This window comes from Lagenorhynchus albirostris, chromosome 4 (assembly GCF_949774975.1).
Source record: "Lagenorhynchus albirostris chromosome 4, mLagAlb1.1, whole genome shotgun sequence".
In the NCBI taxonomy this organism is placed as follows: Eukaryota; Metazoa; Chordata; class Mammalia; order Artiodactyla; family Delphinidae; genus Lagenorhynchus; species Lagenorhynchus albirostris.
The window spans coordinates 27,630,496-27,643,937 of record NC_083098.1 but is presented as its reverse complement, the minus strand read 5'-3'; the positions used below and the strand labels follow the sequence as shown (position 1 = coordinate 27,643,937).

The following is a 13,442-nucleotide window of genomic DNA, read 5'->3' as shown; positions in this document are numbered from 1 at the left end:
GAAACTAAGATCGGGTATTTCATCCATCCATTGTCAATTATGCAGGGTGCTACGGAGTAAACAGAGCAGGACACTAGCATAAAGCTTGCAAAAATTCATATAACTAAGATATCATCCAATAGAAAGCCTGGAAAGTCTACTGATCACAACGCACGCATTTGCATCTTTCTAAAAGTTTGCAATAACTAGCGAGAAAACATCCCGAGCAGGACAATAGCAAACTTCCTACGTGCAACCCCAAACTGCCATGAATTGAACTTAAAACAGATTTGAAATAGCACCTGCCCACCCCTTCCATACTGGGAACACAGACACCCTATTAAAGAAAGGCCTTGTTTTATGGACCCTCTCCTTTTGGCAGCCCCACTAATTAGAGAACAAAGGTCCTGAGATCTAACGGCTTCAGTATCAACCTGCCACATAAACTTCAAAATGAAGGGCCACTTTCATTTCAGGGCCCTCCCTGCCTCAGCACCAAACAGAAAAGCACAGCTACTTACGCAGTGGATGCCCAGTCCCCAAAGGTACCCCCATCTGCAAGAAGGTGGTTTTTGTCTGGTCCAGGGGGCCCATGGGCAGCGGCAGCCGTGGGAGATGGGGAGGAAAATGAGTCCAGGCTGCTGGGAGGAGTGTCCTCCTTAGGAAGATTGGGACGGTCACCTGGGGAGGAGAAAAAGCCATCAACTTTCAAATACTCAGAGGAGAAAAAAAAAACCTCCACTAAGAACTACATGGTATCACTTGATTAGTCAATCAAATTATATCCAAAATTACATTTACAATGCAGCCTGAGAGTATTTTGGTGCCCTGTCTTTAGGGATTTTGGTGGTTTTTATTTTAACCAAAGATGCTTAAAATACATTATAGGTAATACAAAGTGAGGAGTGTTTTCCCCACAAGAAAAAACAATAATCAAAATCAGATCAAACGGAAGATGAAAGCCTTAATGGCGGCCACAGTGACCTCCTGGTCTCTAAGGAGCACAGTCATAAATCAGTGATAACCTCGAAAACAATCCAGAGCAGTACGCCAGTCCTGCAGGGTCCAGCCTCTCACTTTCTAGTCACATGATGGCCCTTTAAGCCACTGCCAATCACCACCCAGTCATAACAAATTCAACAACTTGAAAGGGACCTTATCTTCTGAGCTGGTGTCTTGGATTACAATTTAATAGCCCAATTTATTAAATCCCGGACACAGAGAAACTTCCATTTCCCGGTGAACATTAGGGAGGATGTTCTACAAGAACCAGACCCCTGCAGTGACTGCAGGGGATGACTTTAAACCCAAACGAAAATGCATTTCTTAAATGGGTTGCATGATTTATTCGTTCACGGAGGACCATTTTGTGAAATGCGTTTGTATCATCTGTACACATTATGGGCTTGGGTGGGAAATGCAGAAGGTAGAAAAGCTCAGAAGAGCAGCCGTGTCCCTCGACTGGTCTCCTCGCTTTCATGGTACTCCCAGCTGCCATCAACACATCTGAACAGCCCGCACTGAAGCTTGGACCCTTCAGTCAAAGTCACAGTCCCCATTACATTGTAACTGCTCCGGGGCAGCAACTTTCTATTAAGACAGCACTGGCTTGGCCTTGATTTTATAAATGCTGGGTCACAAGAGTTGCTCAACAAACTGCCGTGGCAGATGACACACAATGTGGAGGGTCACGCCCCAGCCACAAACAGCTTCCAGCTGATTAAACCTTCGTATTTCCTCAGTCCCAAGTCCTAGAAATGGAGGGTGTATGAACACCAGGAACAGCGAGGAACGTGCTCTCGGAAAACCATCTTAGATGGATTTCAATTCTGCTGATAATGGAGCACAAGAGCAACCCCGGGCTCTGATGAAGCTCGCTCCCAAGATACTAATCTTGAAAATTGACTGTATAACATAATTCTTACTTAACTCTGACCTAGCTTACAACTAAGGCTAAAAGAATCTTAGAAGTGGAGATCTGGAGAAGCAGAATTCAGGCCAGGAGGAATGAGAGGGGGTGGTGATGGCTGGAAGAAGGGACCCCTTATAGAAGCAGCTAGGGGGATGCAGGATCCTGTGCAGAAGATTGCGGTGAGGGAGTTTTCTGCACTTTTTCTTTCCTAAGTGCATGGTCAGGGAGAGGGATACAATGGGGTGAGAGGTGAATGTGATCTCTGTGAGCAGGTCTTCTCCCTGGGCAAAGTCGCTCTACAAAGCCTTGCTCTCTCTCCATTCACAAACACACAGCCCAGAAGACCATATGCTTCCTCTTTCAGTGAAGTTCCTTTTTCTACTGCCCTTCTCTGCAAACGTATTTAGCTAACTGGAATAATTCAGCCCCAAAAAGAAGGGCTCATTTTCAGGCAAATGAACCCAAACCCACTGATAGATCTCTATGATTTCCTTTGGATTTATTTTCATCCTGGGATACAGTCCACTTTGAAACAAAGGCTGCCTCTCCCCCTGTGCCTGGATAGCTCAATCCATCCAGTTCTTTCCTGCAAATGAGACTTGGAGCTCCAGCTTTCCAGGACCCTTCTGTGCGTCGTTCAGTCATCCTGGGCAACAACCCCCTTCAAAACTAAGAAGGTCTCCTATGTAACCCCAGCGCAGAGTCTAAAGTAAACTCCTGAACGTTTACCTGCACGAGAGCTGCCAATTCAGGGCTTGGCCAGAAGTTGCAAAATATGACCAGCTCTGCAGCAGGACAAGATAACCTCCAGAGCGGGTCACACGCTAGCAGCTTCCTGGCTGCAGGAGACTGGATGTTGGCCCTCTGCTCTCTGGGCTGCAGGCCCTGTCTCTGGGGCAGGACCTGACACAGCAAAGCAGCAAGTGAGAGTCTGGGCCCAGCTATTCCCTGACTCACTCCTACAAGGAGAAACGTGTCAATGAGAAGCTGCTTTGGGGAAGTGGAGCCCAAGGGTCTAGGGTTCCTTTCCAAAGATACCTGAAAGGTTCTCACAACCATATACACTAGCTCATCACCACCCCCTCCAATCCTGTCCCTAAGCAGACTGACACAGCACAAATTGTCACTCAACATATTAAATCACGTGCTAGTAAGAGAATTTCTCCCTTACTTCCTGCGAAACAGTGGCAATCTGAGCCCTCAAGTGAAAAGAATATTGATACAAGGGCATAGGTTTACACAAAGTGATCAAACGGAGAGATCTCTCAGCCTGCTTTCCATGTGCACAAAATTCCTCTCTCTCACTGTTCAAGAATGAGCTTATCTACCTGAGAATCACTGCATTTGAGGAAACACTAATACCAGGCATGTAAAGGTTAAATAGTCTAAAATTTTAGTTCACCAAAATTAAATGACTTCTTTTTAACTAGTAGGAAAATAATAAAGATTTAAAAAATTCTGTTTGACAATATCAGGAATAAAGATTTTAAATCCTATGAAACTAATTTGTACTTGAGAACTACAGTCCGACACCCTCGTCATTTTTCACCTTTTATTTCTCCAGAGTGTCACACAAACTCTTTCCCTAGGTGCTACCCTTCAACAGGCATCTCCAGACTCATCATCTGCGACTAACAGGGTTGATCCGAGTACGTGAACAAAAATGGTGCTGAAGGGCTTTTGTTATGAACAGACTCCAAGATGAGAAATAGAATACAACTACCACATCTAGAAGAGACAATGACTTCCTCACAACACCCAGCTTAATTCCCACCTCCTCCATAATCTCTTGCCAACCACCTTTTCTGCTTGTTCTCCTTTCTCATGACGGCAGGCAAGCAGAAGTTTACGTTGCACTGTCAATGCTTTCATGACCTGATTTTAGCTCCCCACATCCGTTATGCATCTTTTGAGGGTGGAGACCATGTCTCACCTTGGTAATCCGTAGAGAACACAATGCAGTGCCAGGCAAATCAGGAGGCTTCAGGAAATACTGGCTGTGGACTCACTGCCACAGAAAAGATCATGAAATTGAAAAGCCAGTGCCTCTAGGAATTAAGAAGGAAAAAAATCTCCAAGTATTGTTAGAAAATCTGCACGCAGCTTCTGATAATCGTCCTCTCCCCTTTCAAGCCACAAACATCTCTCACCCTCTTTCTTCAATTTACTGAGGTTCTACTTATATACTAAGGCACACTGCAGATGCCAAGTTACAAAGGTGAAGAATCAGCCTCTAACCCAAAGGTGCAGAAGACAGTCAGGTAAAGCCAACACAGCAGAAGGTGGTAGGGTGTCGAGTTTTATATCTCGCTAAGGCGTCTGTATTTGTGCTACAGGCATTAGGAAGTTATTGCAGGGATTAAACAAGGAAGTGATACAGATTCAAGAGATATTCAGGTATTACAGTCATCGGACCTCTGTGAATGAAGGTGAAGGTTGAAAGAGGAACCTACCATGACCCTCAAGTTCTTGCTTTAGGTAACCGGGTGAATGTAGAATTATCCATTGAAATAGGGCATGAAAAACAAGGAGCAAGTTGCGTGTGGGAGATAATAAGACCAGCTGTAGACATGTTGGATTCGAGGGGGTAAGAGATCGAGGGGAAGATGTCCAAAGGAGAGCTGGTTATACAGCCCCAGAGCCCTGGAGAAAGATCTGGGATGATTTTATTGAGAGGCATGTGGGTTGAGTTGAAGTCATAGCACTGGATGGAGAGGGCAAAGGAGAAGATATAGAAATGGAAGAGAACCCTGGAGGAACTTCAGAGTAAGGAGCAGCCTTCTCCTTACTGATGGTGGTGGTGGTGGTTATTGCTGTTACTATGGTAAACAGAGAGAAGTGTTATCTTACAAGTATTTCGGTTTCCGGCCCAGACACAGATTCGCATAAAAAATGGACCAAGAAAGTATTCGCATAAAAAATGGACCAAAAAATGGACATGCCTTTCATGTCAGCTACTGGATTTCACTATTTAGTCTGATTTCTTTATGACCCTGAGTACATGCACATGTGTTTTGTTTTCAGGAAAAGACTAAAGCGATCTTCAATGACTGGCAGAAAACTGAGCAGGAAGAGGGAAAAAGAACTTGATAATTCTACCACAGTTAACAATACACAGGATGTTTATCTATCTTTCTATCTATCTATCTATTTATTTATTTATGGCTGCACTGGGTCTTTGTTGCTGTGCACAGGCTTCTCTCTAGTTGTGGCGAGCAGGGGCTATTCTTCATTGTGGTGCACGGGCTTCTCACTGTGGTGGGTTCTCTTGTTGTGGAGCACGGGCTCTAGGTGCGCAGGCTTCAGTAGTTGTGGCACACGGGCTCAGTAGTTGTGGCATGTGGGCTCTAGAGCGCAGGCTCAGTAGTTGTGGCACACGGGCTTAGTTGCTCTGTGGCATGTGGGATCTTCCCGGATGAAGTCTTGAACCCGTGTCTCCTGCACGGGCAGGGAGACTTAACCACTGCACCACCAGGGGAGCCCTATCTCCTATATTTTAATATGCTGATCAACTTTTACTCTAGATAGTTAAACTTTCTTGTTCTGATGATAAGTGCTTCTCTCTACTCACCTTCTGCTCATTTCACTTAAACAGAACTGCTGTTGGAGGGAATAGGGCTTAGAGTTTTCCCTCCCATTTCATTCATTTCTTCTTTGTCCATCTCTCAAATAAACTTCCTAACTGTTAAGACGTCAGAGATGGTTCCCCTTGAATCCATTACCTGCTGTTTTCTACTCAGTCTAGAATGTTTGAGTATGAGCTGAAACCACAGGAGGTTTCTGTTATTTGTCAGAGATGAGCTGTCTCCACTCATAAGGCTGGTCCATGCTCCCCTCTCTCAAACATCCTGGCTTATGAATTAGAAGAAAGAAAGAAAAAGAAAGGGGACAGAAGAGAAGAAAGAAAAATGGAAAAAAAGAAAAGAGAGAGAGAAGAGAAGAGAAGAAGAGAAGAGAAGAGAAGAGAAGAGAAGAGAAGAGAAGAGAAGAGAAGAGAAGAGAAGAAGATCTAATGAATTAGTTAAACTTCTGACAAACTCCGCAGTTACGTGTTTGGTTAAATGGAAGACAACAGCAGACTCTCTCTGTGGTTCCACTGGCACAGAAATATGCTTCCCGTCAGAATAATCTTAGATGCTTCTAAATATCAAACAGCTAGTCACTAGGCTCAAAGAAAGATTTATTGTTATAAGTGCAGAACAAAGTAACTGCACTTGAAACAACACAGTAACACTTTTACAGTAAAGGCCAATCAGGAAATTTCCAGTCAAGACGGCAATGAAATTTTAAATGGAAACCCACCTCTCCTCTCACATGTGCCCAACAACAACAGCAATGAAATGACTTTTAAAATAAATTTGCACTTGAAAACTTGTTTCCCATCTCTGTGAAACAGAAACAGAAAGGAAATAGTTTCAGAAGTCAGCGGGAGTACAAGCCAAAAGTCTACCAGCTCCAGGACTCATCCAACCCAGCAGAAACAACAGACATTTAAATCCTGTGGCATCCTTAGGTCAATATACCTACAATACACCAGCCATGGTTCAGGGGTAGAACCAGGCTCCCAGTGTGGAACTAGGGGTTGGGAGATACTCACCACACTAAATGGAGGCCAAAAATCTGTGACCAAGTTCCCCACTTGCCTGGAAAGTAGATTTGATAAGCCCGCCCACTCCCCTCCCCGGGATGAGAGTTACGTACAGGAATAATAGCTGGTTCTGAACCAAAGCACCTGGTTCAACCTGGTGAACACAGTGGTCAAGAGCTGGAGAGGAAGTAGAAGAAAGAAGGAAGAGAAGGAGGCTCTAAGTCGTCCCAACGACAGGTACACACACAAAATCCTCCTTCCTGATGGACTTATACCTACAGTTTCTAAGAACATAAAGAAAACTAGGATAGTAAACTCAACAACAACAGAAATTCAGCAATTTAGAGATCTGTAACACAAAAGAGAAGTGAAATTGCCAACAGTCAGATCCCAGAAAAAGAAGTATACTGAGAGGAAGAAATATTTAAAGAAATAATGACCAATTCCTCAAAATTAAAGAATTTCAAAGACCTCAATCTAAAGGACTCAGAGTACCAAACAGACAAATAAAGAAAATACTGCACATAAGATACCTTATTGCAAAATTTGAGAATATCAAATCCAAAGAAAAAAATAAAAAGCATCCTGACAGAAAGAACAGATCATATTTTTTAAAAAGACCCAGAGTGACATTAGAGTTCTCAACAGCAAAACTGAATTCAGAACAATATTGAAGTAAGATTTTTAAAGTATTGAAGGATAAGAATTTTGAGCACAGAACTGTATATTGAAACTGCCAATCAAATGTGAGAGCGTAACAGTGGTTGAGAGTCCGCCTGCCGATGCAGGGGACACGGGTTCGTGCCCCGGTCCGGGAAGATCCCACGTGCCGCAGAGCGGCTGGGCCCGTGAGCCATGGCCGGTGGGCCTGCACGTCTGGAGCCTGTGCTCCGCAATGGGAGAGGCCACAACAGTGAGAGGCCCGTGTACCGCAAAAAAAAAAAAACAAACAAAAAATGTGTGAGGGCGTAATAAACCTATTAGACTTTAAAAACACCCAAGGTTTGCCACATAAAGAACTATAATGATAACACTCCCAAAACACAGTTTTCAAGTATTTAAATTAAAGAAGCAATATGAGATTTTCAATGTCTATCATTGTCTTCTAAAAACTCTAGGACAAAAGAAAAGGGGAAAAAAAATAACCAAAATGATCCAGAGCCTAGAATCTAGAAAATATCAACATAGTGGGGGTGGGCAGCCCAAAAAGTAAATGAGAGTCCATTGGATATTCATCTTATTAGAGATGGAGGCAGAAACGTAGTTGAGTTTAAGAAGCCAACAGATAAATAAGCTTATAAATCTCAAAATAAGGCAACCACCTTAGAAACAAAAACAGGATACACATTATTAGAAACAGCGTAACATTTGCTTTTGTAAAGAGAAAGGAGGAAGGAAAACAAAAAGGTATCAAAATTCATTATTAAATAAAAATTATAAAATGACAGAAATCCTAACATAATGGTAATCATAATATATACATAAATGGATTAAACTCATCAATTAAAAGACAGTGATTCTCCAAATATATTTTCCAAATCCAATAATATGTTGACTACGAGAAACATGCTTTCAACAAAAAGACAAAGCAAGGCTGGAAATTCAAGAAAATAAAACTATACTAGGCAAATATAAATCAAAGTACACAAGGATCTTAATAAACTACATGAGAGATAAAGAGGGTCATTTTATACTGATAAAAGGACAGGATGATGGAGCAAGAAGATAAGCACCTAATGATACAGCCTCAAGCAATATATAGAACCGTAAGGGAAAACAGAAGAATCAACTGTCATTATTGGAGACTTTAACACACTCCTCTCAGACAGTTCTATCAGGCAGGGAGAGAGAGAAAAATCTGTACTCAACAATACAAAGTTGCTCTATTGTTTAGATACACACACACCTTGAAATAACAGAGGATAAATATTCTTTAAAACAAATGTTTTTTTAAGGATTTTTTTTTTTTTTTGGCCACACCATGAGGCTTGTGAGATCTTAGTTCCCCGATCAGGGGTCGAACCTGGGCCCTCAGCAGTGAAAGCGCAGAGTCCTAACCACTGGAACGCCGAAGAATTCTTAAGGAAATGTTTTGAAGGATGGATATTACACATCCTCTCTTCTCAGACCAAAATTACAAAATATTTAGAACTTAATAAACGAAAGGATAGATTTTACCATTTCAATATGCTGGTAAACTAAATATGGTTTAAAAGAAAATCATAATGGAAATTAAGAAAGATTTAGAACTCGACGATAAAGACATTTCATGTCAAAATTTGTGAAACATGGCACAATAATACCAAAGAAAACTTTATAGCTCTAAAATATTGATTAGGAAACAAGGTTCAGAACATTTTCTATGCCATATTTAAACAGACAATTTCCCTAAATACTGACAGTCAAAGGGTCATCATGACTCTTTAAATATTCACATTCCATTCCGTCAGGGAAAACTCTCAAAACTAGAATTTACTAAAATATATTTGATTTCTTTTATATTTTAGTGTGCTCACTCAACAGGGATTACTTGTATACTATCATTAGTGTACACAGGCTGTTGCATAAAGTGAAAAGCTAATATTCTTAACTATTATTTTTATTATCGATTGGTATGTAACACTTTCTGGGGGGAAAAGTCTCCAAAATCACAGTGGAAATCGACTAGAAAATGTGACCAGACATATAAAAACTCACTACCTAAGTACAGAGAAATAAATCTCAAGGCTAAACATGCCCTAGTTTACTTTTGAGGGGGGCTTCAGCCAAAATTAGGTAGATTCTTTCCCCAGCAGGGGGCAAAAAAGCTGACGTGGTGACATTTACCCTAGCCCCCTCCTTCCCTTGTGCCTGGATTCATTCTCCTGTCATTCTGCACTATAATTATCCTCCTTTCATTCTGAATTTTCTATCTTTTAAACAGGGCTGCCCAATAATGTCTTGCTTAGAGTATTTCAATTTCTTCTTTGCCCACTTGGTGTGTCTGTTCTCATGATGCTACACCCAAGGAAGACTCAAGCACCAAAAATTGAGGCTTAATGTCTGAAGCTGAAGAGGGCACAGCATGTAGGGAACTGAGAAAGGCTATCCTCAAGGAGAACATGTCTGGGTACAAGTCACAGTAGTAGACAGACTGACAGCTGTGGGAATGGAAGTGATGGGAAGAGGCTGAAATGGGAAGAGGATGATGAAATGCCACAGGAAGAGGAGAGGTTTGTTTGTTTTGCTAACTTATATAAGCCTGTTCAAAATATAACCTTTGAACTAAGCAGAAAATATTCAGGCTGCCCTAGTTTCCATCATGTGGCAGATATTATGACATCAATAAAATCTCCTTCGAGCCATAGTGGTCTTTCTTCCTAAGGTCACCCAGGACACACAGCATACTGAAAAGGAGAAGGGTGCCTACCATCAAGAACAGTACTCCCAAACTCATTTCAAAGACACTCTGATGTCATTTCTACTCTGCTAAAAGAAAGTCTGAATTGCTATATTTCATCACGTCAAAAGCTAGTTTCTAATACTGCACTGACTAGTGTAAATTAGAGTAAACCAAAATTTATGTTTTCCCTCCCCCTGCTCAATATGTAATTGGACTTGACGTTGTATATAAAACCTGATGCTGAACAATAAATATGGAAGTGACCTCTATAAATAAAACTAAATCTGTCTAGGAGCTGGTGAGATGCTTCAACATATGGAACAGTAGAAGGAAAACATCCCCCCACCAATGTTCACATGGCCAACATAACAGATGGGATGGGTGCCAACAGTGGCATTTTAAGGTTGATAGAGATCAAAGGACATAGCCACCATCCATTCTTTAATGACCCTGTGTACAGGAAAAGTAGCATGGACTAAGCGGTGCTGGTCCCTGAAATGTAGTTAATACAAGTCAAAGTATACTACTTAACTCATGAGAAATGAGACATCATAGAACTGTCATACTGCACTGGAACACTAACCCATCTAGGAGAGCATTCTACTTTTAACAAGGACACTTGAGTCATACATAGCCTCACTCTTCCTACCTAAGTCTTAGAAGTACATCGTAATGTCTTCTTGCTTTCAAATTACTGGGTGACACTGTTGTAGCCAATGAAACATTCAAGGGTTCCAAGGCTAAGTAAAGGAGCATGCCTTCCACAACAGCTTAACACTCACTACTGCTCCAAAGGGAGGATTACAGTTCTGTCCAGCATTTTGTTTTTGTATCTGGTCCTTAGCGCTAGCATCCCCATATTTACTGATGTGCAGATACCAGTGTGACCAGATACCCAAATTTATTGAGACTGAGGAAAACAGGAAAAGGCTACATTCCAACAACATAGAAAGACAGCCTGTCCTGCCTAGCTGGATTATCTAAGACTAGTTTTGTCCAAGTAGCCCACTCTTTGGCTAGTTAAAAAAAAAAAAAAGTGAACAGGCCTGTTTCTTCATAGCATACTTAGATACTCACCCAGAACCTCACGGAGTCCTATGAGCTTCTCGAACTAGAAGCTGCAGTATACACACGGAATGACTCGTGCACAACAGAGCAGTCTGTGAGCAGCATGGCTGAGAAGGGTCAGGATCAGATCCCAAACCCCACTAACACCTAACCAGCCAAAGAAAACCCAGCACTGCCTTCATAGCTTCCCATATGCTTAGTCTACTTCAACTAAAATGGCCAAGGAACTGAGAGAACTTGCATTATGAGGCACTAGCAATGGTGGCGTTATACAGATAAGATCTATAGAGAGAAAAAGAAGTCACCCCCCCCCACAAAAAAGGAATCCAATGCAAGACAGAAAGTAAAGCCGATATATTTTTCAGGCCAGATATTTATTCTTATCCTTCTAAAAACGTAAGCCAAAAGTGTTATATCATATTATCTTGTACATTAGTTTGTACGTACACACACACACACACACACACACACACACACACAGGCAATTCCTTTCTTTAATTAGAATAATAAAGATAGGTTAGGAGACTCAAAGTTTGACTTTAAAATTGAACTTTTAAAATTGCTAATGTAATTGGGTGTCTTTCTTTAAAAAAACCAAATCCAACCCTCCCATTCAAAGGGAATTCTTCTTTGCTGTCCACAGAGCAGTAGGTAGTAAATGACTATTAAGAGAAAACACTTTAGATTCTTTGATCAGAAAATCTTCCATTAGGGAAACAAACGGGAGGGGGGTATAAGAAATTAACCCTGCCAACTGCCCATTAAGGAAAGAACGCTAATTGTATTTCTCAGCAGTGAAAGGTGCACTGAGAGACCAGTTATAATTGCCAAGTGGAAGGAAAGGTTCGTAAAGTCCCACTGACCCCAATTCTCAGTTCTGCTGCAAGTTAAAGCAATGTCATGCTGGGGGCAGTAGGGCAAGATGTCCCAGTTCCTCTCATTTCATTTGGCCTCACCAAACAAGACAAACCATAATGGGAACCATGATAAAGCTAATTAACATGCAGGTTAATGACAGTCAGTGGCTAGCTAAGAATAATTCCCTTGGGTAATATAATTTCTTTATCTGAAATCATGTCTAGGAAAGGGAAATGTGACTCTCAATGAAATAACCTCCCACTCCCAGTCCAAAAAGTCCAAAAAACAAAAGTACACATAGATATGCATCCCCCCCAGAAAACTGAATAAGAGAGAAGTCAACTCCTAAACTACAAGTTAAACTGTCACAGTAAGGCGTGAGAAGATGTAATGAAATGGCCATACAATTATAAAGCAGATTTTATTTTCTACTGTCTGAAGATATTAAAAATTAAGCGTAACGCCTGCCTGAAAAGCTACCGAATGGCTAAGACATGGCAAAAGTGTATGCTAGGAAACGCTGATGAGGGAATCGGCTGTGTTCTAATTGCATGACATAAAACACAGACCCCATTATAACGTTACAGCAGCAGCTAACAGGCTTTACGTTACAACTCCAGGAACCACCTCTGCTACTTACAAGGTCAATGGAAGGCTGTAGCAATTCAATTACAAAGTGAATAAGACCAGTTCAGCTGCAATGTCAATAGACGTCAAAGCAAATTGCTTTACTCCGTAAAGCAGAGAGCATTTTTATATCATAATCACAGTCCAGAGGCATTATTTACAGACTGAGATTTCTGCCTATATAAACAAAAAATATAACCACCATCTACGATTATCCTTAGGAACCAAAAAGTAATCAGATACTGAATCAAGCTGTCTTGCATAAACTTCTGAGGAAGGCTGACATTTTGACAGCTCAGGAAATTTAGAGCAGTGTGTTCAGAACACACTCCAGTCCAGCTGAGAAAGGAGGGTTGTTGGACTCCTAGCTACTTACCTATCCTCCTCCCCCATCACATCATTCTTTTCACCTGAACAATGTACATTATTATCAATTGTCAGTTTAAGGTAGCAACCAATAAACTTATTAAGCTGGACAAAAATAACCAAACACAAAAGACTAAGTACATTTTCTTGGAAAGTATACCACACAGGAAAATATATTTGAAGCCCTCTATTTTACACATCAGGCCCGCTGGAAAATCTAAGCTAAAATTGAGTATTCACTAAATATTGGGTGGTTTTACAGCCATTAACTCATTTGTTCGAGGCAAAAAGCCTTGGGGAAGTTTACTGACCCAAACTCAGGAGGCTTCAAAGGGGAATGTGCCTAGGTCATATAAGACAGTAAGAAGAGAACAGGGATTTAAATCCAGGTTAGGTTAAATCCAAATGTAACCACAAATAATTCTACCACTCAATAAAACTCTTTGTGGCCTAAGTATTTCCAGTGATAGTGCTCCCCAAAATGCTAGGACAATGTGACTTTGAGAGCAGCCCAGGTAGAAGGTGAAAGATGCATTAAATCCAACAGGAAAACACTAAGCGTGACAGCTCCCCATTCTCAATGTACTGCCAGTGAAATTTCTCCAGGTCAACTCATGCTAGCGGGACTCCATATGCTTTTCTCTTGGGCTCTGCTTCACTTT

At 41.4% G+C, this 13,442-nt stretch overlaps 1 protein-coding gene across 5 annotated transcripts in view; it reads right to left on the bottom strand.

The window, feature by feature from the left end:
* The window catches only part of ARHGAP10 (Rho GTPase activating protein 10), a 326,931-nt gene that overhangs the window by 25,621 nt on the left and 287,868 nt on the right, over positions 1 to 13,442 (bottom strand). For 4 of the 5 annotated variants that reach the window (XM_060147720.1, XM_060147722.1, XM_060147721.1 and 1 more), the window contains one exon: positions 501 to 660. The exons of the other annotated variant lie outside the window; for it this stretch is intronic. In XM_060147720.1, coding sequence (XP_060003703.1) covers positions 501 to 660 — 160 coding nt within the window. The remainder of the gene's footprint in view (positions 1 to 500; positions 661 to 13,442) is intronic. 5 annotated transcript variants of the gene reach the window in all.